The sequence below is a fragment of the Telmatherina bonti genome, assembly GCF_933228915.1.
Source record: "Telmatherina bonti genome assembly, chromosome: 13".
Taxonomy (NCBI): Eukaryota; Metazoa; Chordata; class Actinopteri; order Atheriniformes; family Telmatherinidae; genus Telmatherina; species Telmatherina bonti.
Window position 1 is genome coordinate 7,738,832 of NC_136611.1, and position 27,001 is coordinate 7,765,832.

A 27,001-nucleotide genomic window follows, 5' to 3' on the forward strand; every position below is an offset into this window, starting at 1 on the left:
GAACATAAAGAACTGGAACCTGAACTGTTGGGTGATTTGTGTGTGAAAGGTGTTGTTCATTTAGTTGTAAATAATGGAGAAGGGCTGCATAAAGAAAAAGAGAAGCTGGAGCTCAGATAAGACAAAGTCTGCATGTTTCTCGTTCCTGTTTCAGTAAACACTCCTTTAATTTTATCCTCATGTTGCTGTATTTTTTAAATAACTCATCCTACAACTATTGTAGTGATTGCTTGAGAGGACACTGACATATCTTTCTTTAAAGACACCTTTAATGATGATACATTAGTGATACTTTTCCAAAACCGCCAAAGCTGTAAAGGAAAGCAGAATCGCTGTAAATCACAGAAATGTTCCAGCATCCTTCGAATCCTCTCCACCACATCAGTCATGTAGTGAAGGAGACTTAGGGCTCATTTATGGCAACCCAAAGTGTCCATCTGTGTGCTGACAGTTTTCATTGTGACCTTCAGGCTTCAGTGCCTTGGCAGGTTGTGTCTTGTTGCTGGTCGGTGAAGCTGACATCTCCACTTTGCATCCTTGTGTTAGAATATAGAGCAGGGGTGCCCCATATTGCGGCCCGCAGGCCAAAATCGGCCCGCCAGCACTTTGCTGTTGGCCCTTAAGTCATTGTTTATATTAATGCCCTACAGAGCTTGATAAAAAGACACTTTCAGTGTCATGAACCCCAATAAGACCAGAGTCAGAGGGATCCGGAATGACATGAACCAGGTGCAACCCAACATGGAGACACTGGTAATGTCCAAAGATCAACTTCATGTTTTCCACTCATTAACAACAACTTGCCTCGTACCACATGTACTGTTTCTGGTTGTTGACACGTTGCACTTAGTTGCAGTTTAGTGGCTGTAATTATTATTTCTTGCCCCTCTAACTATGGTTTTATTGTTCGATTGCTATATTTGATTTTTATGTAACATTTTATTTGCCCAGATAGGGGAAAAAAAGACACCGTATTTGCTATAAAACAATAATTAAAATAACATTGTGCATTTTCTCGTGTTTCATCCTTAAAGCTTAAACCTTAAAGCTGCAGCATTTGGCCCGCGGCTCACTGGATCATTTTCAGTTTGGCCCTTGGAGGCAAAATGTTTGGGGACCCCTGATATAGAGCAAGTCACGTTTTGCTGTCATGCCATGTGGTAATCTTCTGTCTCTTGTAGATAATTTATTTCTTTGTGAACACTGAAACTGTAACTTAAAAGATTAAATTGCAAGCTAAATTGTAATACTTGTCAAATCCTATTGTTCTATTGTTCTATTTTTCCATATGGGTCCTTGTGAGTCGGTTCAGAGGTGACCCGTTTAAACATTTTCCAAAGTCATGAAGCTCCAACGGCATTTGCTGTCGCTTCAGTTCACAGCTTGTCAATATAAAATGACGAGTGATGGAGGGATGGTTTTAACCATTTTTTTTTTTTTTTTTAAACCAACAATCCCTTCACTGTCAAGTCATATTCCCAGTTTCATTAGTGGCAGCTGTGTGTTTTTGAGCGCCTGAGGGGAGAGTGCCGCTCTGATTTTCTTTACGTGCCTGAAACTGAGGACAGACACAGAAATGGTCGGATTAAAAAGAAAAATTCCTCTATTTTTAGTTTTAAGGTCAAGATGTGAAAAACAGATCTTTAAACATGGTAAATAAAATCTCAGATTAACAACAAATGATGTACTGGAAGACGCTGCTGATCACATCCACTGATTAGCCAATCATCATCAATAGGAGCATCTCTATAAGCAGACACTTTGGGAGTTTATTAGTATGGAAGATTCAAGTGTGTTAAAACGATGCCAAGGAGGAAAGACATCAGAAATAAGCTTAGAGAAGGAATCAGTGTCATCAATGAAGGGTTATTTCTACGGTGAAGAAAACCAAACGTTAAACTCATGGTGGTTGAGCTTTGAGGATTTGGGCATTTTTTTAATTGAATTTCTCTTTGGAGATTAATAAAGTGTTTTTCATTTCATTTTGTTTCATTTTTTTTTTTTTAACCACAGGACCTGTCTGACAGTCGATCATGACTCCGTTCTTAGTTTTTCTGTTTCAACAGTTTGCATTTATTTTTGTAACCAGATAATCAGGTAGTTATGACTGGTTGTACATAAGGCTGCAACTATTAGCCGACAACATCGACAATGAAAATTCATCGATGTGAAATTTCCTTGTCGACGTGTCGCGCCCGTTACAGCTTTGCTAATAAAACGCTGCACCAGGCAACTTCACGCCGTTTACCAACCACGGCTTTTCAGACAGTAGAAGAACTGTAAACACCAAGTAAATGATGCAAAGCACCACAGGAAGTGCTGGGGGCAGTATTGTCATTTTGTGCAGCGTCTTTGTTTAAACAACGAAGAAGAAACTGACGGCGGCGCAACTTATTTCCAAAGTCTGGGCATATTTCACGCTAAACAAAGTGTCAAACAGGTGAAATGTGTCGTCTGCCACGCAGAGTTGGCGTACCACGGCAGCACGACAGTCATGCATGAGCATCTGGAAGGAAAGCAGCCGGAGTCATGGTTTCCAGCGTTCTGGATGGCATAGTTAGCGTTAGCGAGTAGCGATGTGCTGCTGTTACCTCTGCCAAAGAGGTGATGTTTTTACCGCCGTTTATCTGTTTGTTTGTGTTCAGGATAACTCAAAGTTATGGATAGATTTTTTTTTTTTAAATTTCCAGGAGTTGTTGGAAATGTGAAAAGGAAGAAGTGATTTATCTTTGGTGGTGATCCGGATCACTGTTTCGATTCAGGACTTCTTTTTTAAAGGATTCGGTTCCTTGTTTACTTACAAAACAGGCTTTTTCTAGATGTAAATAATCATTTCAATGCAATTCTACAAATTAATTAAGATGTTAAAATATTTTATTTATTTTGTTTTCCTTTTAAGGTAAATTCTGTACAGCTCGGATATGACACTATAGCTACGTTTGAATGTTTCAAAATAAATTAGAAGTAAGCTGTTAAGCTTAAATTTAATATTCAACAGGTTCGGGAGTCGTTCATTTACCTTACTAAAGGACATCATGTTGTCACTGACTGGGAATCAGGGGGACATTCATATGATGCAGATGAAGAGAGTGGGGTAAAACATACTGGAACCAGTAAAAAAGAGCTGCGTCAACTGGAAGCACAGATGGTGGGTGGGACAGAAATAATCGTGACTAATCTAAAAAATTATTTACAGATTAGTTGACTATTAAAATAATCGTTAGTTGCAGCCCTAGTTGTACACAATTTAACACCTGGTAAGGATAAAATATTTAGTTATTTATTTATTTATAGTCAGGATTTAACAGTAAATTAAAACCTTAAAACCTCAGAATTGAAACAGGATATTCTTTCTTTGTCATCACACAATTAAAATAGTTATGAGTCAGCTTGTTTCTTTTCATCGTCACAGTTTTACACATGAATTAGTTATAAATTTCTGATCTAAAACCCGGTCATGTTTGTGACGAACTGAAAGGAGAAACAATGTAAATCTCATTGGGCTGAAACAACACTGAAGAATAATGAGTCAGAGTTCCTTCACAGCACGAGAGAGCGATACATCATACAGTAAATGATTGCTTCGTGTTATTGCTGCTACAAGTGTTTCCACAAGCTGCTGAATCATGGGGAGTACTTTGGTTTTCCCACATTGCATCTGCAGTTTTTCTTAAATAATCATCAGTAAATCAGAATTTTATTTATGTTACACTTTTTATACAAAAACCAGTGCAAAGTGCTTTTAATGACAAAAATAAAAAGCAAATATTGACAAAATAAAAACAAGCCTTTACAAACCAAAACATAGGAGTCAAAATCACTCAAAAAGATTCCTATTGTATTTCCTCACACACTTACATAGATCACAGATAAATCACAAGCAAATCAATCGGTAGGGGAAACACCGGAGCACACTGAGAAATTAAGTTAAAAAGAGATTAAATAAACATAAAAAAAAAAAAAAGATAAAAATATAAAGATAAATAAAAAATATAGAAATAAAAATAATAAATAAAAATAATTTAAAAATAAATACATAAATAAATAAAAATAACGCCTTTAATTAAAAGTCTGGTTGAAAAGATAGGTCTTGAGCCGAGTTTTATGGTCATATTACGGTGTAATACGTAATGTTTTGCTGTTTATTTGAGGTTGTAAAGACCTATAAATGTCATGCATAAACACATATCCTTTACACATGACGTTAGACTCAACCGGTCAGGGTCAGACGCGGAGTGAAGCGATATTTATTTGGGTGAAGTTCATTGCTAACTGTGTGTGTCTGTTACTGTGCTCTGGAGGAGTCTTCAGTCTCTCCTCAGTAACTGCGGGTAAGTATGTCCCCTGGGGTCCTGCTTCCTCTGAAAAATTGACTCAGCACTACAGGGAGAGGTCACACACAGACAAACACACACACACACACACACAGCGCGTCTTTTCCATGACATGTTGTCTGTTTTTCATTGCTACAGTGATTTGCGTGTGTGTGTGTGTGTGCGTGTGCGTGTGCGTGTGTGTGTGCGTGCGTGCGTGCGTGTGTATATACATACACGCGCGCAGGAGAGATTTTAGTCGAGTAATAGAGAAGCCATACCGGATAAAGTGTGCAGTTCTACACGAATCAGTTTTTTTTCTGTCTTATGTTTTGTAAATAAAAATAAAAAAAACATAATTTTTTATTGCACAAATACAGAAGTGAGCATTGTTGGCTGATTTCAACAGTTGAGCTCTACAGGTTGAAATGCACTTACTGTGTGCGCTTACATACAGGCAACGCTCAGCGACGTCTACTAGGGCTGTGACGATTTGCTTTTGTCCCGATTCGATTTGATTCCAATTTTTTTGGGTGTCGATTCAATTTAAAAAGTGATTCTCACAATTCTTTGATATTGCTCATTTTTGTCGATTAAAAACAACAACAACAAAAATTTATAAAACCTTTTTTGCTCGTCGTTTTTCTTCATTTTCAATTAGGAAAAAAACAACACAGTAGCCAAACCATCATTCAGCTGCTACAATGCCCAAGAAGAAAGATAAAAAGATCAATAAAAACAATAAAAATGAAAAAAAAAATTTTTTATCATGGATTATTTATATTTATTTGGAAAAAGCAGATTTTATTTTTTCTTTTGTACAAAAAAAAAATTCAATTTTAAAATTGTGAAGCAAAAAATCCTGATATGATTTTTTTTTTTATTTTAGCCCCCCCCCCGCCGTGCTAAAAACATTCAATATTGGAGGTCACCACTAGGGGGCAGTACACAGCACTAGGACAGAACAGTTTACCAATCTGTTTAGCACGACTGTGCAACGGGGAGGAAAAGTGTGATGGTTATGAACAAGGTCCGAGAGGCGCTCTTCAAAACTGTCCGGCATTGTGTTTACCTCTGACCTCATGTTCATGTTTTTTACACAAGTGCCTCTCGCGCTCATTGCACCTCTCTCACGTGACACGTTACCTCGTGTCAACACATGTGGCCTACGTGCCTGAGAACACGGCGCATTGAAACTTACGCAGACATGTTACCAGCAGCAAGTGTGTCCGAGGCCTCATTGTAACTGCTTTAAATAACAGAAGCGAAAGCTGGAAGAAACTGCTTCCCTACCTACTTTATTTTTTCTGCTGATAAGAGGAAGAGAAGATTCCTGCTTGGTTTATGTTGGAGTTTGTTGAATTGACACATCAGCTTGTTTCTCAGTAGTAAAATGGAAAACATTTAAGATTATGAAAACTTATCTGAGTGATTTTAGTTCATACAGATTCATTGGAGTATCACTGGACTGGCCTGACATTGCGGTTTAGGATGGAAATAACTTTACTGTACATTTATTTAGTCTTAATCTGACCTGGCGCTTTTAAGCATCTAAGTGGTTCTCAAACTGAGGCTCCAAAATTAATCAAGGGGTCTGTGAGGTTTTTTAAAATTAAGGCCACATTCACACATTTAGGAGCTTCGTGCATCCACTTAACTTTAGTATCATTTGGACATTTTATTCACATTGAACCAGAACTTTCCAAATGTTTTGAAACCAGGTCCTGAATTAAATAAGAAAGTCATAAAAATATTTTTACAACATATTTAAGATCTGCTACAGCGTTGAATAATAATAATAATAATAATAATAATAATAATAATAATAATAATAATAATAATACATTTTATTTGTGGGCGCCTTTCTGGACACTCAGGGTCACCTTACAACAGTAGCTCAATAAAAGCACAAATAAAAGACACATAAAACAATGGTAATAAGAGACAGTGGGAAATGTTACAGAGAATATGCCAGCTTGAACAGATGTGTTTTCAGGTTTGATTTGAACACCTGTACAGAGTCAGAGTTACGGAGATCAGGTTGAATGCTCCGACTCAGGGGACGATGAGATTAATGTAGGTGGAGGATCTGAGAGAACGGACTGGTGTTGATGTGTGTGAGGTGAGAAAGCTATGAGGGGCGAGGTTATGGATGGCCTTGTAGGTGAACAGCAGGACTTCGAAGGCCAATGTTCGAGCATCCAATCAGTTTTCATCCATATTTTGTGTGGTTTAGTGAGCTAATGGAGCTACGCTAATGGTATAGTTCATGTCTATCCTGGTAACCTTGATTTTTTTTTCTTTCTCTTTTATTAAAGAAACATGTCAGAGAAAAATTGCAGTAGAGATTATATGTCTCCAAAACCAAAACAAAGAAAAAAACAAAAGTAACTATTTGAACTTTTTGCTGATTGGGACTTTTTCTTCAGTTTTATCAAAGGGCAGCGCAGGACTCAACAAGAATGCATATTAGTCTCAAGGCGCTTACTAATGAAATATAAAATCTTAATTCACACACACTGGTTTGCACAGCAACTTTTCTTAAGCTCTCACTGCAGCTTTTCTGGCGTGTGGTTCTCCAGTTAGGATGATTCAGATTCCAATCTGCTCATGTCCACATGTTAAAATGTCTTCTTGCAGAACTCCCAGCTAAATCTGGCAGGCACAATGAGTTTTTAATCATTTTGCCAAATGCTGATTGAGCCTAATTTAATGTCACTATGATAAGAACGGTTAGGATGATTTATTTATTACCATTGAGCAGTAATTGTCCAGCCTTTCCAGTCAAAATCCAGAGTGCATCATCGACCCACTTCATGTCATGACAGAACAGACTCAGACTGCAAAGCTGTCCGTGTGGGAAATGGATTCCTTAAAGTCTCTAATGTCTATTTATGTAGTAAAACAGAGCAAGGTCAAGGCTGAGAATGGGTGGTGTGTGTTTGTGTCACCGTCCCAGCAGCGCCCGCTTTGCCAGGATGTGCAGGCAGACATCAAGGACACGCACACACAAAGCCAAACCACTTTCAGCCTTTAGTCTTTGCTTAATTGCTGGTCATATGAGCTCTTTGTAAATCCCATTGATGTGCTGCTTGTATTTTTGAAGCAGTGACAGGTGCTGGACCTTTGTGATTCCTCTGTCTTTCCACCTCTTGTGCTTTATTCTTTATCGTGGTTCAGCTCATGTTGGTTTGAGTTGAATGAAAATAGTAAACCAAATGATCTGCTCTGTAATGTATGTTAGACTGCAGGGTTCTTTAAGCCAGTTGTTTGCAGATACAGGGAACTGTCCTCCTACCATTGGAGAAACAACCCCCCAACATCCTGTTGATGCCTCTTCGTCGATATGCTTAATAATTCAGAACCATGCTGGGAGGAACCTGGCACTCACTGCAGCCAGCCAGCAGCCATCTGAACTTTGAAAAGATTGTCTTTTGATAAGTTTAGCATGTCTCCCTCATATCTGTGTACTCTTTGTGTAGTACAGTAACACTTGAGGCCAAAGTTCGAACCCAACCCTAACTATAACAATCTGTACACATTAACAGGCTATTTGCGGTTCAAGCATAGGCCGTGTGTAGATGAGCTAATGTTAGAACAGACCAGTCATTATCAAATATCATGACAAATTTACAAAGCAATATACTCACCTAGATCCTGCCAGCAGGTTGTGTGACGCTTGCTTTAAGCAAGACTTATGTAACTGATAATGTATTTTTATGACATAAGTACAAATAACAAAGGAGTGGCGATATTTTGAGCGGCTCCAATCTTGAGTCATAATCAGATTCATTATATTCTATGTATGGCTGCCACAGACGATTATTTTGATTATCCACTAGTCATCAATTATTTTGCCGATTAGTTGACTGATGGGATTGTATGTAAATGGTCGCTAATGGCGCCAGCATGCAGCCGCTCTTACATAACCATCATTAGATTGCAGCTTGAAATGTGATCTCTACGGGTTATGTGCTATCTAAAAATAAAGACAGGTACGATAACGGCTCATTCAACAACTTTTAATTAACTTTGCAGCTTGTAGGAAAAGAAGGAAACAAAGATCTGGGCTTAAGAAAACAAAAATAAATAAATACTTGTATCAGTTTTTATTCACTTCACGTGGCATCAACCCAGCTACATTTTCAACAATTAAACAGTGCTACAAAACAAATGGGGTCGGCACCTGAAACCGGCAATAAATTACCCATAAAAAATAAGTTTTAGCTCACTGTTGACGTTATTGTTAGCAGCTAACTTGACACATGCTTCTCTTAAATTTTAGAAAATGCTCCCAAACTCTGAAGCTCTGACAGCAGCTGGGCCTGAAACTGTTGTTCGGGCACAACTTTTTTTTTTTGGTGACGTCATGATTGACCCCTGATTGCTACGACTGGGCTTGAGAGTCATGGACAGAAAGGCAGCAGAAGGTACAGTGGCAGTTTTGAGAGGGAAAAGAAAGCCTAAAAAAGTAAACGATTAGTTTGTTGTTGAAATAGTTGTTGACTGATGCAGTGCTGAAGAGTTCCTCAGACTGGACAGAGTTGTCATATTTAGGGTTGTGATGGCCCCACCATTAATTTGGCTTTGTTTAGTTGTTTGTCCCTCTCAGTGTTTGCAGGTGCCGTCCTAATCAGTGGCATGAGCCACACCTGGGCCCGGTGTGCTCTGCCACATGTTAAAAGCTCGATCCAGCCTCGGTGTCTCCTAAGCTTGGGCTGGGAGATCACCCTGGTTGTGTGAAGGCATGGCACTTGGTTTGGTGGCTGCTTAGGATTGATTTAGTTGGTCTTATTTTAGGTTAAGTTTCTATTTCTGCTTATGTTTCTTTAAAGTTTTTCTTGGTGAACACCCACTAATAAAAATGATTTAGTGTTCAGAAATTGCAGTAAGAATATTGATCTCTGTGCAGTGACTGTAATGCATTGTATAGACGAAAGGAAATTTAGAATTGGTCCACAAGCTTGTTTTTAATGTTTTTTCACCATTTTTACTGCGGTCTATCCAGTGACTTTACATTACATTCTTTATTTTTTTATTTCTTTAACCAATACCACAAAGGGGTCTCATCTATTACAAGAAATGTTTCTAAAAATTTGAAGTGAAAATGCAAACCGTGTAAACAAGTAGGATTTCTTTTACCCTGGTAAATGTAGTTTTAATATTCCTGGAACAAAAGTTCAGAGAAATGTGGATGGGGAACCTCTTAAGAAAAAGGAAACAAAGATCCAAAAGATAAGACAACATGCAGCAACAAGTGTTCAGCCACAACCCAAACTACAAAACCAGACGGGCTACAAAGAAAAAAGAAAACAAAGCAGGCAATCATCAGGAGCACCTAGAAGAAAACTAACCAAGACGATATGAAAAAATACAACATTGGCGACAAGTATAAAGAAATACAAGTGTAGCTATTTGTTAAACTTGCAAGACATCACAGTGACTGTATATGCAGGTGTGTTAGGTAGTGAAAATGATGAGGATGCTCCAAATAGACCAAAAATGCACAACATGATAAACACGCATGTGGGTCTTATGACACCAAGCATGTTGTCAGCACTAACATCTGTCAGAAAGTCTAGTGGGTGGATTTTACACGATATTCCAACCAACACATTCACTGAATCATTGCTAATTTATCTCTGCTTCAATCCCTCTTATCCAGATAAATACATTACAGTAAAATGACTGAGAAGCGTCATTTGTATTTTTGTTTACAGAAGATAGTCAGAAGTTGATTAGAAATTCATTGGGTAATGTCAAATAATAAAATGCTGACTCAGCCATATTACTGCAGGCGTTTGTACATGAAAGTGAAACTAAACTATATCCCATTATGAGGTTTTAGTTATGATCAGCTGATCATGAAAAATCTTGTTTGGTTCTTAAACATTGTGTAGATGAGACGCTGTGGCGTATTATTCATATACATGTTTTGTTGTCATAGTCCAGTATTATAGGTAACCAATATTGCAGAAATTCACACTAAATTAAAAAATTTATAAATAAAATATTCTGACAGAAAAAAGGAAAAAAAAGATAGTTTAACATAAAATGTAAAATCAATTGACATTTAAACTTTAATAGTCCATTTTTTTATTCAGTTATCTGTTTTTATTTATTTAATATGATGACAACAGCGGTGCAGATTTTGTACAAAGTTACTGAGAACTTGCATTGCTGTGATCTTTATGTAATTACAGAAGAAAAGGTATCATCGCAGTTAGAAATATAGTTTAAAATCATCTGCTAAGGATGTCATAACCAGCAGCTGGGTTGGAGCCATTTTAACTGCATCCAGTCATTCGTAGTCAGTTGTGATGGGCGGATGATTCACCGAGTCATGTTTGATGAGTCATGACTGCAGAATGAGCCCTAATCCTCGTCCCTCCACCACCGTGTTTTGTTGTTTGTGATGATGTGGCATGATTCATGTTCATCCAACATGACACGGCATTATTAGAGAGGGCTTGAATAAGGAATTTAATAACATAATGATTAATTGCCTGCAATTTTTTTTTTTTTGATAATTTTTCAAAATTTCAAAAAGTTTTATTCACTATTATATATATTCATTTATGTTTATATCACTATTAAAAAATAAATTATTTTTATGAATTATATTGTAAATCACCATTTATTTTCTATTTAGTAGTATTTTATTTTAGTCTTGTTTTTTAGAAAGTAAAATAATTTCTTTAGCACTTTTTACAGATAGAATCACAAAGTACTTTATAATAAAACCCATTAAAACAGGGAATAAACCATTTTATGTATTTATTTTCCTTTATTTTGTTTTATAAAACTGCATTAAGAAGTTGGTAAAATTACTATTGCTAATGTAATAATCTATTAATAATTTTATGTATTTATGTAATGCTCAGATTTAGTACCTTTTATTTTTTTCGAAACATTTTTATTTTGTTAATTTACCCCAACCCTTTTTTATCCATGTATTTAATGATGCAAATGTAATTTTAATTCAGATATTTCTTCTTCTTTTTATTGATACAATGTGTTTAAAAACTCAGACAAGGGTTGGAAAAGGGAGACAAGGAAGCAAATACATTGACTGAAAAAAGGGAAATAATGAAGACTATTAAATGTAGAACACATAATTTTACATAAAGATGTTCACCTCAGGTGTCTGTTATTTGTGAGGTTTCTTAAAGTTTTTACAGTGTTTTGTCTCATGTCCAGTTTTATAAAATATTCTTAATCTTCAGAATATGTCAATTGTAAATTATGTTTTTCCTTCCTTGTGTTGTAACCTGTGAAGGTCAGCAGAGGAATATTAAAGCCTATTATTCCAAATTACTGAGCAGGTTTTGGAAACAATTCTAGTTTTTTCTTTCTATAAAGTTGACAAACTTTATTTCTCAGCTTCTGAATCGGATAAAAAGATTAAATAAAAACCACATGAGAGGCTCTGTTATCGACTGGTTCTGTGTGTGTGACTGATCACTAACGTGGTAAATAGTTAACTTAATCACATGAACACTCTTACATGATAGTGACAGCTGGTTTTATTTCTCTCTTTTGAAGTTTTGTTTGCCTTTTCTTCAATCTGCGTTGCCGAGTGGATGCTTAGTTCATTAGTATGTTTTTGCAGGTTTAAAGGGTTCATTATTAGTTAATTAGTTGTCAGCAGTGTAGTGTTACAATAAAATTTGGAAATTTATTAATATTTGTTTATCTTGGTGTGGGGAAAAAATCCTAAAATTTGATTAAATTTGCTTTTTTATACAGTTTTACACTGAATAACTTTCATCAGCTGCTGTAGCTGTCAGTGTATTGTAAAAAAAATAAAAATAAAAAAAATAAAAAAAATCCAGAAACTGATTTTCTTTTTATTCTTTCAATCTATTTATTTATACAAAACTGAAAAACTCTTAATTTTAATGGTCACTCGTGTCTGGAACCAGTTTAACTCCCAAGCTTGCAGCTCTGATTGTTGAATATGTGATGTGAAGGGGACATGGCTGGACTGATTCAATCTGTTTGACCCATGTAGGAAAATCCCACCTGGCCATTGTCCAGAAGGTGAACAACGAGGGGGAGGGAGACCCGTTCTACGAAGTCCTGGGCTTGGTCACCCTTGAAGATGTGATCGAGGAGATAATTAAATCAGAGATTCTGGATGAATCAGATCTTTACAGTAAGTCTGGTTAAATATTTGTAACATGTAAGTAAATAATCAAGCTAATGATGAATACCCTCTTATTTAACCTTGAGTATAATCTCCAACCTTAACCCTTTAAAACTCTGCTAGATCACCGGTGTACCTGAGCCTTATCACTTACATTGCTAACAGTTTCTCAGAACTGGTAGCGTGTAACGCTGGGAAGTAAATTGTAATCTATAGTTTACCGTTTGGTGATCTATGTAAGTTTCCAGGGGTTTTTATGCCATACAGGATATTTACAATCCAGCCATTAAATGTGTTAATTCAGAAACCATACAGTAAATCCACTGCAAGTGATCCATGGTCACAATTATTTATCACATTTTCAAAACAAGAAGACATTGCTATCAACACTTTGACCTTGATTTTGACCCAGGAATTATGATCATGCTTTCTCTCAAACTTTCAACCAATCAGAGAGCTTAAATTTATGGTAACGTTCAATCAGGAGCAGCCAATGATCCACAAGTGACAGAAAATTCTTTGTCTGTCCAGAAAAAACAGAAGATAGTAGTTCGAAAAAAAGTTAAGATGTTTCTTTTCACTGTGATGCCAGAAATGAGCAGAGTTGGAGCTAGCTTTGTAAGGATTGTAAGTAAACAGCATCATACGCCTCGTTTCCACCAACGGCTACAGGTTGGGACTGCGTGTGTCCAACAGGCTGTGTTCTTTCTTCTTCCTCCTCGGACGTACTCGAAACGGTGCTACGTGGTGCCATTTTTAACAGAGATTTAAGATACAAAGAAAATTTGTTGTTCTAAAAAAGTAGCAACTGGTTTGCTTTTATGCCAGGTCACAAGGGATAATTAAAGAATTACAGAATGTGGGATCGGTTCTATTGGCAACTTTATTTATAATGGATGGGTAATGCCGGGCGGACACTGTGCGATTTTGAGGGGATTTCACCACGATTTTGCTGTCACTGACCACACTGCGTAATCGTGGAAACATCGTAGCGTCAGGATGTCCGGTCGGGAGGTCGTAAGCCGTACAGTGTGAGAACACTCACGAGGAAGGATTAATTGCTGCTACGTTCTAACGATGATGCTGCAACCTCCCGATCAAACTTCTGGCATGTCAAAAATTTTCGCCGTCGCTCGTACAGTGTGAGTGGTGTTACGTCACGATTCTACGTTCGCACCTGCGCAGAAGACACCGGTGGAGCTTTAAACAATGGCGGGCAACCCCATCTTCAGACGTATGCGGTGGACACAGCTGCTAGAAGAGAGATTAGTAGAGCTATGGAGAGAACACAAGGTTTTCTTTTTTTATTTTGTTTCAGCGCACAAGACAGCGCACACAACTGCAACAGCTTGCTGCCTGCTCGCCATCTTGTTGTCAGGCACGCTGTGGTTGTCATAGGAACTAGGAACCTTTGTTTTTCGTTGTTCACACTCGAGCACATTGTGCCATCACATGCCGACTGACGCCGACAAGTCGTCGTGGTTGTCAATAATGGTGGCTGACAGCAGTCGTACAGTATGAGTACACATGTCGTAGGGTCAGATAGAGTACGAGGGACAAACCCGGTCGTGCAGTGGGAGCATTTCCCCGACAGTCAGATTTCTAAAATCGCACAGTGTCCGCCCGGCATAACACAGGTTGGAAATTTGGGTAGCCATTCCAGTTTTTGTGTGTTGAAACGTAAATAAATGTGTCCCAACTGGACCCGCACCTGCTGGTGGAAACAAGGCTGTTGATAATGGATGTTATAGGCAGACTTCTACTGCCTTCTTTATTAATAAACTTATTTTACATCATTTTAGCCTAATAACATGACAATGGAGCCTGTCCTTCACTGTGTTTTAAAACATTAAGTCTCTACAACAGGGGTGGGCAACTTCGGTCCTCGAGGGCCGCAGTCCTGCAAGTCTTAGGAGTTTTCCTGCTGCAACGCACCTGACTCAAATCAATGGGTAACTGGCAAACTTGGTGCAGAGTTTGACTCTAAACTAATCTGCTAATTAAGTCTAGTAGCTGTCAGGTGTGTTGCAACAGGGAAACACTTGCAAGACTGTGGCCCTCCGCTGCTCTACATGCATGTTTACATTATTAGAACAGGTAAAAAAAATATTTTAGAGTAAATTGTAGTTTTAACACATATATTTTCTATCAGCTAATAATTTGAACAACCGTTGTGCTTTTTATTCTTGTTTTATTAACATGCTGTTTGCTGGGTGTCCTGCTTCTCAGCTGACAACCGTACCAGGAAAAAAGTGGCTCCCAACAAGAACAAGAGAGACTTTTCTGCCTTCAAACACGAGAGCGAATCAAAGGTGAAGATCTCTCCTCAGCTGCTGCTGGCTGCTCATCGCTTCCTGGCGACAGGTGGGAACGGGTCCTGTGAAAACACACCACCATGCTGGCATTTATTGCTATAACACTTACATACAGAGAGTTATTCATTTTCAAACTGCAATTTAAGTGTACATTTTTACATTTAACATTGCCATAATGTCAGTATGTGCTATGTTCTGTATGTCTGACAAGTCCAGACATGCAGTGAGGAGGTGAGAATCTATTTCAGGCCCGAGCAGTTTGACTGTGCGTCCCTACCGCCGCCCAACAAACACTGGTCCACTGGATGTGATGCCTCTACTTCCACAAATCACACGAGAACATGTTGCAATCTGTCTGTTTTAACGTGCGTGTTAGCTGGTATGCTGCCACGAGCAGTTAGCTGAACATACCATGAAGTAATACCTTCTTCTCCAACACGCACGCACGCACGCACGCACGCACGCACGCACGCACGCACACACACACACACACACACACACACACACACTGTGGTATGCATCTGCCTGAGCAGCACATGGCTGTCTTCTGACTTTTATTTCTGCTTTTCTTCTCAGGATTCATATATTTTACATAGAAGTTGCATTTTTCAATGATTTCCATTTAAAATTAAATGTTTTATTCTTTTGTTGTACTTTGTTTTATTTTAATGGAATTAATTGTTGTATAATTTATCTTTTATACATGTGTTTCAGAGTAAAATCAGGAAAGCAAGTTGCACTCTAAGCTAAAAGAAATCGTTAGGAGGCAATGGAGACATGAAATATGTATGCAGGGAACACTGACAAGTACTTGAATGTAATATGTAAACCAGTCAGAAAGGAGTTTGTTGGAGTCCATGCCTCACCTCTCTGCATTGCAAAAGGCTTTGTTTGCACTCTGCGCTGCTTCTTTGTTCTCAGTTTGGGTGGAGACCCAACACTTATGGCTGAACCCTGATTGCAACATTCAGGTTTCAAACGGTTAAGAAATACATGTCAAGCAAACACATTTAGCCAGTTCCTGCTTTTTAACAGCTGGACGTTGAATAAGGAATAATCAGGGTTTCATTCTGGTACTGATTGCAACTCTGTTATAATTTCTGATGCCTAGCTTTTCCAACATAAATTTTTTTTTTTTTATCTATTGATTTATTTTCATTTAGCTGAGGCTGCTTGTAATCATTAAATCTTTGGAGCTGTTGATTCTGCTGTGTCATGTTTCGAAACGGTTAAAAATGATGCTGAGATTCAGCACCTGGGGCTGGGTGGCAGCTGGATGGGTGATGTCATGGATGTTTTTTCTGCTTAATGGACTGTGGGATGTCATGGGAAACGTCTGTCTGCTGTGTGGACATAGCTCTGCTGCGAATGGCAGAAGTTTCCTTTCATGGTCTTTTCAATTCTTTCCTCACTACAGTTTTTACCTGTTTTTACTTTTTACCTTCATGTGGTTGAACTTTCAGGCCTTTAAAGGATTTAAAATAATTAAAAATGTGACGTTTATTGGTAAAGTTTTCATACAAGCTGATTGCTGATGTGACCTTAAATGAAGACAAACACACCAAACTATATATTATGGAGGCTGGAACGGTAGTCCTTGACATTTCTGTAATGATCCACATAAATTTCCTTGTTTCTGCTCAGAGTAAATTCATTGATTAATCAGACAGCAAAGTGGTTGTTATTCTGCCATTAAATTAAATTATCTTATCTGTATTGTTTCTCCCGCAGAGGTGAGCTTGTTCAACCCTTCTCAGATCTCAGACAAGGTGTTGCTGCGAATTTTACGCCATCCTGACGTGATCCAGGAGATCAAGTTTAATGAGAACGACAAGCGATCTCAGCATCACTACGTCTACCAGAGGGGCAAACCTGTCGATTACTTCATTCTCATTCTGCAGGTATGTGTCATCTGCTAACGAAATGTTTCATGCAGGATGAACCAAGCGGAAACCTCCGGCAGTTAAAAGCCTATGCAGAAGTGCAGAAAACTGCAGTTCCACCTTCATCCACTAGGGGCTCCAAAACAGAGCACATTCCCATAGACTCCCATGTTAAAAAGGCTGACTTAACAACAGAAATAAACATGTTTACAGCCTGGTACAAAAATCCATTTCAGGTTTAATAATTTACTTTCATCACAACTGGGGGGAGTGAATTTTTTTCTAACTCGCCCATTTAAACGTAATTTATTCTCTAAATTCGGCATAATTAGGGGCGTGTCCTTTTGACTGACAGACACCCGATCTCCTGCTACAAGTAAAAAAACACATAGAACAACCGCGGTTTTTAGCCGGTTAACGACTTGACTTAGCTTTAGCCCGCTTACCTCAGTTAGCTGGTTTGCTCCTGTTAGCTCCTGTTATCTCCAGGTTAGCTCTTAGCTACAGGCAGCTCGGAGTTTGCGAGATGTCAATCATCCACCATGATGCTCACAGCCCCCCTCTCAGCTCCACCTCTTTGCCCGCTTTTGTATTTTCCGAGCAAGACGACACATGTGACGCTGCCAAGATGGCGACGGTAAGAACCGCCCACCGAGCTTCAATTCAGCTCTTCAGAAACCTACAGGTGACGTCACGGAGGCTCCGTCCATCTTTTTATAAGAAGAACACAAAGATCTAGAGCTGCTTGCTTTTGTGTCTGACATAAATTTGGTTCTTGTCTCGTTTCTTGTCTAAGAAAAAGTTACACAAATAAAAACACTGGGTATTTATTGGTATCTTGGATTCTGTAATCGGACAGAAGACAAGTATCAGTTTGAGATTTTGAGCTAAGTTTTTACCATACAGTGATGCAAAATGTCTAAGAAACTGGATGTATCAAATATGTTTTATTTGGTGACAGCGGCAGGCACACATTGCGCCGTTAAACTAGGACCAGAACAGGACTAAAGGTGATTTGTCTTGGGGGTGGGAAGGTCTTTTATTTTATCAACTAAATTTAACAGGTTAGATCAGAGGATGTTACTGTTCAGCATAAATAAGTCCAGTCGGCACATTTATTCTGGACTTTTGTATGAAATTAGATGGCTGTAAATTAGAAAATCATATTTTCTCTAAAATTAAAAAAATAAAGATAAAAAATGGCAAATTTGATTGAAAAAAAAAAATCAATTTATCACCCACTGTTGAAAATCTATTTAAAAAAAAAAAAAAAAAGAATAAACATTATTAAAAACTTATATTTCTTAATTTAGGTTCATGATATTATTCATAGGGTGTGTTACAGCAAAGCCTGACTGACCTTAAAACGTATTTTTCTCACATCCTACAGTCTTGCTGAGCATCTTCCTGCTTTCCGTCCTAAATTCTCTGTTTTAGCTTCTGTCTCTTTAAGAACTCCATGGTCTGCTCTAATTGGTCAGAACATCTGTACTCTTAGGCAGCTGCTCATTCATCTTTTGAAGTTTGCCAAATAAAGAAGCGGCTTGGCGGATGTTTTGTGGATATGTGGTTGGGAAAAGGAAAAAGTCCAGACTACAAAGAGTGTTTGAAGCAGGTACATTATTTTTAGATGGAGAGAATGACCCAGTTCATCTGGACTTGGTGCATGAATTCTACATGCACCAAACTGTGGATTGGGAAAAAAAAAATCATAAAATACATAAATTTGACCTGATAGGAGATTTCTTTAAGATTTAAATACCCTTTAAAGACCAGATATGTGCACGGAGAAGCCTTCAATCCTGGATTTAAGCTGACTTTTCCACCTACGATCCTTCCACTTCACTGGCATTTACCTCCACCTCGTCCATCTTGTCCCCTAGCCAGCCTCCTAACTAAGCATATCTGGATTCTCGTTGCTCTGATTTGTCATCTGCCTCGTCGTTACCTGTGTCTTTAAACTGCCGCTTGCGACAGATGGTGGTAGGCGTCATAAACAGCACTCACCCGGCAGGAGTCCCAAAATTGTTGACCAAGCAAAGAATATTTCTGTTTAAAACTGATTTGAGTCATTGAACAAAATCTGCAACAGAAAAACATGTTTTCTAAGGGATTGTATCGTATGAATACAACTTTATTTTTTAGCCCTTTTCTCATATAAAAACTTCAGAAGCTAATAATAAGCTGATAATGATAGTAGTGACAAAACTTTTGTTGCAGGAGGAAGAAATAGTAGCACAAAGCAGAAACTTCTGTGTTTACAGAGGGGGAAGCATGAAGCAAAGTTCTCCAGGTCACATGATCCCATTAGAGACGGATTCGCTCCTGCAAAATTAAAATGTATGGTTTCTGAAGAGGGCAGCCCCCCTTGGAGCGCCCACCTAAAAATAGTCCATTAGTACTCACATCAGGCTGATGTTTGGCTCAAACATCACATAGTTTCCCTTTAAAATCCTTCGAATTTTTGGAAAATGAGGTAAATTCTACAAATACACATTGAAAGGTTGATATAAACAGGTTATATAGGTTTCTATCAGGTTCATGTGGTTGTTATCTGGATAGTAATCATATCTAATTATTATCTTCTCTTCCGGTCGGTATAATACCTAGAAATATTGCTTGTGGGAGTTGAGTTTGCTCTTCAAGCTGGAGTTGGTTTTTTTTTGCAAACGCACTTCCTCAATTCTTTTCATTCTCTAATGCATCATCGCAGTTAGTGCTGAATGAGTGTTACAATCAAAAGCAATTATTTCCTTTAGCTGGCTGTTGGGTTTTACGTCTACTTCTTCAATCTGTGAAGCATCAGAGGAGGGAAAAAAAAATAGTTATAGGAAAAACAAATATTTGGAGCTGAATATTAATTCAAAGCAGTTTTAAACCAAATTTCCTGTTGCTAAGTTGTACACCTGAAAGTGTACCATATATTGTTATATTATAGCAATGTAACGTACATATGTATGTATATATATATATATATATATATATATATATATATATATATATATATATATAATAGTTATACAATTATAAGGTGTTATAACACCTTTTATTGTTATATTATTGTCTAATTGTTTTGTCATATTATTATTATTTTATTATTATTTGTTATTATTATTTATTATCCATTATTGTCCAATTGTTGAAACTAAAATAATATATAATCTTATGTAATGACCATCATTAATATTTAGAGAGCCGTGACTATTGTTTGAAAAGTGGCGGTGAGTTTCTTGTCCAGCTCTCAGGTGCTGCCCGGTGAATTATTCCCAACACACTCGGAGCCTCTCATCCCTCTTCATGTTCAGACATTGTAAACACTTTTTTGTGCTTTTGCACCTCTGCTGCGTCTCCTCTGTGTACATATAGATGAGCAGTGAAATCCCACATGGTGGGAAAACGTTGCTTCTTTGTCCTAATCTCACTCTTTCACACACTTTTATTTCCCTCCCCTCAGTTATGTCATAGCTCCCAAACAGTCATTACCAGGGTTTCGGCTTGTCTCAGCCGCTCTCCTCTGTGAGATTTTCCTGGTGGGAGGCCGGATATTGAAGCTGTCTTGGACCCCACACATGGAATAATCCTCTGAAACCTCTCAGCGGTGCATTTAGTGTCGGTGTGCCCGGCTGAGAATGTTATGAGTTTCAGATTAATGTGGTTTCATCTGCAACTATTTTCCACATACTTTCTGTTTTCTTAAGTAGAAAGTGTCAGAAAAGAGGAAGAAATATTATCTTTAGAGCAGGTTTTATTGTATTTCGGTGCTTAGACACTCCAGAAGACTGAATTATTCATTTCACGCTCTGCTGAAGAGCTTTGGTTTGCCTTGTGTGAAAATTGTGTGTGTGTGTGTAGTTCATGATTGCACTGGAACAGAAAAGTCGAGCTTTTAGGGCAGAGGTGTCCAGCTCCAGTCCTCGAGGGCCAGAATCCTGCAGGTTTTCTATGTATCCCTGCTCAGACACACCTGATTCAAATTAATTAGTAGTAGAGCTTAATCAGTTGTGCACGTCATTGGCTGTTTGATCCATTTAGTGGAAGCTAGATGTGTTGGAACAGGAATACATGGGAAACCTGCAGGACAGCGGCCCTCGAGAACCGACTTTGGACACCCCTGTTTTAGGGTGAATTCACATCATAATAATCTGCTAGACTCGGTCCGATTTGGGACTCGGCTCAGTTGTAGGGGGGGGTGTATCTATTCAGACCAAGATTGCGTTTATTCACTTTGGTTACACGAGCCAAACCTTTAAATAAAATATTCCCATTCCCACCAAAGGTGGCGCTGCACTAGTATTTAGTAAAAGAGGACAAGACCCACGAGAAGCAGAAAACTTTGTTGCGAAACTATGGCTGTTTTGTTTTTTTTATTATGTCTTCTGCAAGTATACTGCAGAAATACAACAATGGACGCAGTATGAACAACAGACGAGGCAGAAGTATCACTCTGTTTTTACCCACAATGCCACGCTATGCCAAATGCAGGAAGTGACTTTTTTGTCCTGTATTTGGTCTGCTTGAAACGAACCGAGACCTGCGTTTGTAGGCAGACCTGAGTCCACTTCTTTGATCTGAATCAGAATTTGTTTGGTGCATTCACAGCTCCCCCATGTTTTCTTCTTCATGTGGGTCTTGTCCTCTCTTTTGCTAGATACTAATGCAGCGCCACCTTTGGTGGGAATGGGGATATATTTGTAAAGGTTTCGTGTGTTTGACCAAAGTGCCGCATGAACACGATCTTGGTCCACATGGATACACCCCCCTACAACTGAGTCGAGTCCCCAATCAGACAGAGTCTAGCAGACTATCCTGATGTGAATGTAGCCTTACTCCACCAACTAAACAAAGTGCAGCAGGTTGTGATAATAACACACCAAAATCAATAACCACGCAGTCTCCTCTTGCTTTGCATTGTGGGTAACGTAGGCTGTGTTTGTGTAATGGCTCTGCAGAAACCTGGCTGTGACATCGTACCCACAGTTTTATTTTCATTCGTGAGAACATACAACTTGAGACATGGATTATTATCTGTCCACTTCTTTTAAAGTGCCTGTGTGAACATTTCTATGTGTGTGTTTGTGTGTTTTACTGGTTGTAATCATCATCAGCAGACTGTTTGTTTATGATCTGAGTGATTCATGTGTCTATAAAAGAATATCTGCAATTCCCACAAACAGCTGTGCTACACAAGCAAACTTATGTTTCTGTTGTATTCACTTTGTTCAGGTTGTAAAAAATACAAATATCTGTTATGAAATAGATTAATTTTACTTATACTTTTTTTTTTTTTTTACTTTGTTTTTGTTTGGGAGATTTTTCATGCTGAAGTGGTTTTTATTTAACAGTAGATGGACAAGAAAGGGGGAATGACCTGCAGCAAAGGGCCCAATGTTGGGATTTGAACTCAGACTTGAAACTGTCGCCTCATTTTTTATGTTATTTGTAAATTATTGTTAGTTTTGTGTTCTTCTGGTATTACCCAGATATTGTAGAAAACTGCAGCTTACATATGAAAGATCTGCAGAAAAGCTGTAAAACCAAGTAGAAATCACCCCATCTCCTCGATTTATTAAGACTTTTCATTGTCCTTTTTACAAGAAACATGTCTGTCATAGTTTTGCTTTCCAGATAAAAGACCAAGTGATTCCTTAGATTTGTGTGACCAATCCGTAGAACAATATAAACAGTTATTTTAGATCCAGAACATTCCACCAGTCTCACATCAGTGCATCATTTGAGAGCAGCTCTTCCTGTTGTGACACAGAGATGGAAAAATGGAGTCCTGTGAGATTAGAAAGTATTTTTGTACTTAAAAGGAATCAGTGCAGTAAATGTTGGAGACCTCACGCTGTCACCGCTTGGAGTTCAACACTGACTCACTGAGTCGAATCCCACGTGTGCATCAGACTTCAACAGAACTATTTGGCCTTTTTATGGCGTGCGGTCACAAATCACTGAACAATAGCGGCTGCAAAGACGCACACACACATGCCGACACAAGACCAAAGTCTTCCTCATATAAAGGTTGTGCTGATGGGGGGGGCAGGGTTTCAGGCAGGCCCCCTGCTTACCTTGTTATAAGTTATTAACAAACCTGTGGCAGTTAATAGGCAGACTGCAGGAGTCCACATTCCCTCGATTTGCTTTAACCCTTAAAACTCCAAACCATTGATTGCTATTTTTGTCCGCCTGACCTCTCAGTCTATTAATGGCTGTATAATCTCAACCCTTTCATGCACAGTCAAGTAATGAACATCTTTTTTTCAGGACAACTTGGCCAATCATAATTTGTAGTCTAAAATGATGCCGGATTAATGGATCAATAGTTATACGAGCATAAAAACAAAACGATATGAGTATCAGAATTTGATTAAAAAGAGACAGAGATCAACAACAACACGTTACACCAGTTTTAAAACGCTGCATTGGCCTCCTGTGCGCTTCAGGATTGATTTTAAGATTCTTTTACTTGTTTATAAATGTCTTAATGGTCTTGGGCCTTCTTATTTATCCGACCTTCTTTTTAATTATGAGCCTTCGCGGACCCTGAGGTCCTCTGGTACTGGCCTTTTAGTGGTTCCTAAAGTCAGAACTAAGACATACGTTGAGACCTCTTTCCATTGTTATGGTCCTTGACTGTGGAACAGCCTGCCAGAGAGCCTCAGGGCCGCGGAGACTGTTGATGTTTTTGCTGCCTGGGAGTTGTGCGGTTGGTGTGGCAGCGGTCCCTATGAGCATGCGGGGGACTGGCTCCTGGTGTGGATGGATCCTGAGGTATTGTTTCCTCACATCAGCACCAAGTCAGAATTATATATATATATATATATATATATATATATTTTAAAAACTTTATTACTTTTGTTTTCAACATCAGAAGATAACTGTCCCCTCACGCTGATCTTTGGCTGCTCTGATTGGATGTCACCAACATGAAAGTCATCACAGTTTACATGGCGCTTCAATATGGAGGTCCACTAACAATATGTGCACATTTTTAATCATTAAATAATAAATCATAGAATTCAAGTACGAAGTTCCCAGAAAAAAAAACACTGCACTTAACAGCTGGATTGAAAACCTTCTCAAAATGCTAGAATTGTCCCCTAGCTCACCATAGATCTCCCAAAGAGTTTGCTAGTTATAGAAATTTTCTCTGTTAAGTTTTGTTGCGTTGTTCCTTGTTGCGTTAGGTCGCCTGTGTACCAGTGGAATGGTGAGAGTTAAACGACTGCCATGAACAGAGAATTTTATCTCCCGCCTTCACAGAACATCTCCCCTGTGATTGCTTTGCTGGTGTTGCATGTTTCTTCCAACAAACACATAGGGTCCACTTGACCGACGTGTTTCTGTTAAAGGTTGTTTTGTCGCTTTTAGTCTTCAAAATGTTTCACCACAAGGGGGCAGAGTTTTACCAGACAAGGTTTATGTTTACACTCCTATTCAAGATTAATATCATTACTTTTTCGCCCGACCAACACCCCCCCCCCCCCCCCCCCCCCAAAGTCTATTAAAAAACAATGAGAAGGATGAAAATAATAATAAAAAAAATAAATCTTCATCAGGCACGACACCTTGTGATTCACTGCTCGCCTCTGGCCAATGACCGGAAAACTGCTGACTCATGCTGGCTAATTTGAGCAAAATGATGCCACTTTTTTTTTTTAAACAATTACGCTGGTTTCACGGTAATGACATTTTCTTGGTCATGGATTACTGGATGTCAACCACATTTTCCAGAAGTTCAGGGAATTAAAGCAATTATGAGAACGGTGCGTTGTCCATCCGCCGCCCCCAAAAACAAAACAAACAAAAACCTGGTCAAAACCATATTTGGTTACATGGACTGTCATAGTGTTGGTTTTCATACCAAGCCCGGTATTTATATATAGATATACTGCATTTGTCTCTATAACTATATAACAGGGCTGGGCCTTTCTTTTTATATTAATCAAAATAATAAATAATTTGTATGTATGTTCTGAACATGAAACATCTTTTAATCCCCCTCCCTCTGTGTTCTCATGTCAACCTAATAAGCTTCTCCCACTTATATATTCAACTTTTTCTTATATTTGACAAAAACAAAAGTCAGATTTTGTGGCGGAAATGTGTCATGACTGGATGTTAATCAGCAGTGACTGAAAGCCAGGATGTAATCGGAGAGACGCTCCTGAGACGGCAGCTCTGCTCACATTTCATTATATTTACATTAAAAATGACTGCTCAGAGATGAGCTAATGTGTGCAGCTAATAGATAATGCTGAAGTCCAGCCTGACAGGACGTTTCTTCTAAATCCTCCTCCTACTTTCAGCTTTTCTTCCAAACTCACTGTCCTGATCAAATGAGCAGATCAATCAGGTAGTTTCTTGCCAGTCTTGCATTTGTTTGGCATTAAAGATTCATATCGGTATACGCTAATATTTCTTCTTCTGGGCTTTCTCATTGTGATTTGTTCTAATTAACATTTAATTATTCTGTCACTGTGATTGCTTCCCTGTGTGTTAGGTTTTTTATTTTTTATATAAAATATCACTTGCAGTACAACACATTTTCCCAAAAACCCGTGGTAAAATGTGTTTCTTTTGTAAATGTATTAAACGTTACAAGTTCTTTGCAAGTCTTTGGAGTTAATGAAAGAATTTTACTTAATTTCAGCTCCCAGTCGTGACCTTTCCCCCGTTCTCGGGTCCATAAATAATCTTTTTATATACCTGCATGCTTCCTCATTTCAGCACTAAGCTTAAGTTTAGTATATAACTATTATGCTTTCTCCACCCTCCTCCAGGCCTTGTTTCATTACCTCACCTTTCTGGTCTCACTGACCTCAACGTGTTTCTTCACCAAATTAAAAATCACCTGAAAAACACACCTCCCCCCCATTTCGAAGATCACTTGTGGTCACAAAGGGTCCAGTGTTATAAAAGCTGTTGGGACATCGGCCGCTTTTGTCTGCTGGTTTGATGGATGAGATCTTAAGAGTTCCTGCTCGTGTTGTTTATGAGTCATAACGCTCAAACCTGAACTGTGGCCAAGAACCACCGACAAGTGGAGGTCTCACATGTCTCCGCAAAAAACACACACACACACACTCTGGCTTTACTCTAAGCTAAATCACTGCACTGAGTGAAGGATCACTGAGAGATGTTCTGCTGTAATGAAACTAGTCTGTCCTCTGAGGTTACCCAGATTTTAACTCTTATTTATTTGCTTTCAAGAAAACAACTTTTAACCTTTTAAACTATATAACATTGAAGAGCAGAGTCAGTCTAAGTGCTTTGCATGTGTCAGTAAAAGTATATACTGACACGAGAGAAACTAAATCAATTATAATAGAAAGTGACACATCTGTTAAACCATATACGCACAGAAGTGCAGGTGTGATTCCACCTAAAATGTATTCAGGTCCACATTTATCTGCTTTCCTCTTACCAGTACGGAGATGCAAATGTGTTCTGGGCCGCAGTACTGAGGGGGTGGCTCAGTGGACGTGCTTCCCAGAACTGGCAGAGTTTGTGCAGCTTGGTTGTGCATCTGCAGCTGTTTATTTGCATAAAGCTGTAAAACAATAAAGGTTGTGAAGCTGACGTCCCTGTATGCGGCTTGGTGGGTAGTAAAGGGCTTGCATTGAGGCTCGGGTCCATATATTTCTATTCTTTAAGCCAAATATGATCATTAGATACGACAAAGAAGGTCTAGTTGTAAATCTTTATGAATAAATGGCAAACCCAACCTGCTGCAGGCGACTCCATAAAATAACCAAAAACTCAAGGCTTTGTGTTCTTTGCTTTAATTGTGGCAGTAAGGGAGATCTACATGATCAGACTTTGCTTTAACCCTTCAGCCATGTTCATGATCTTTAGACTCTGAGACTAAAACTAACTAAGATTAGCAAATGGATCCATATTGCTAATCTTAGTTTTATTTATTTGTTTAAGTTAGAAATCAGAAAATCAGGCTAAAGTGATTATTTCTTTGAATTTCTGAAGAATTCTTCAGGGTGAAGAAACCTAAAAGTAAAGTTAAAACATTATTGGTCACCGATGTAAGAAGAACTGGGACCAGGTTTATGTGGAACGTGTGAGCAGAGGAGTTTGACCGTCTGCGAAGTCTGGTCTGATTTTGTTGATGCAGATCTGGGTAAACGAGTCAGACTGGAGTCCCGTCAGGTTTTACTCTTTGAGTTTAACTCTTACCTCCCCCTTCCACCCTCTCTGTGAATTAAACACAGATTATGCTGCAGTGTAGATGTATGATTTAAGCCTCTGGCATGTCTGGGAAGCATTTGTGTTTTGTATGTTTCTGTGTAAGTGCACTGGTTTGCGGCCTACACATGTGACTCGTGT

At 38.5% G+C, this 27,001-nt stretch overlaps 1 protein-coding gene across 1 annotated transcript in view; it reads left to right on the forward strand.

Annotated features, from left to right (window-relative positions):
* Nucleotides 1-27,001, forward strand: part of LOC306764247 (metal transporter CNNM4) — a gene marked incomplete at its 5' end in the record, with an annotated part of 56,133 nt that overhangs the window by 13,070 nt on the left and 16,062 nt on the right. The window contains 3 exons of the mRNA XM_079251330.1: nt 12,328-12,471; nt 14,692-14,826; nt 16,509-16,678. Of these exons, the coding sequence (XP_079107456.1) occupies nt 12,328-12,471; nt 14,692-14,826; nt 16,509-16,678 (449 nt within the window). The remainder of the gene's footprint in view (nt 1-12,327; nt 12,472-14,691; nt 14,827-16,508; nt 16,679-27,001) is intronic.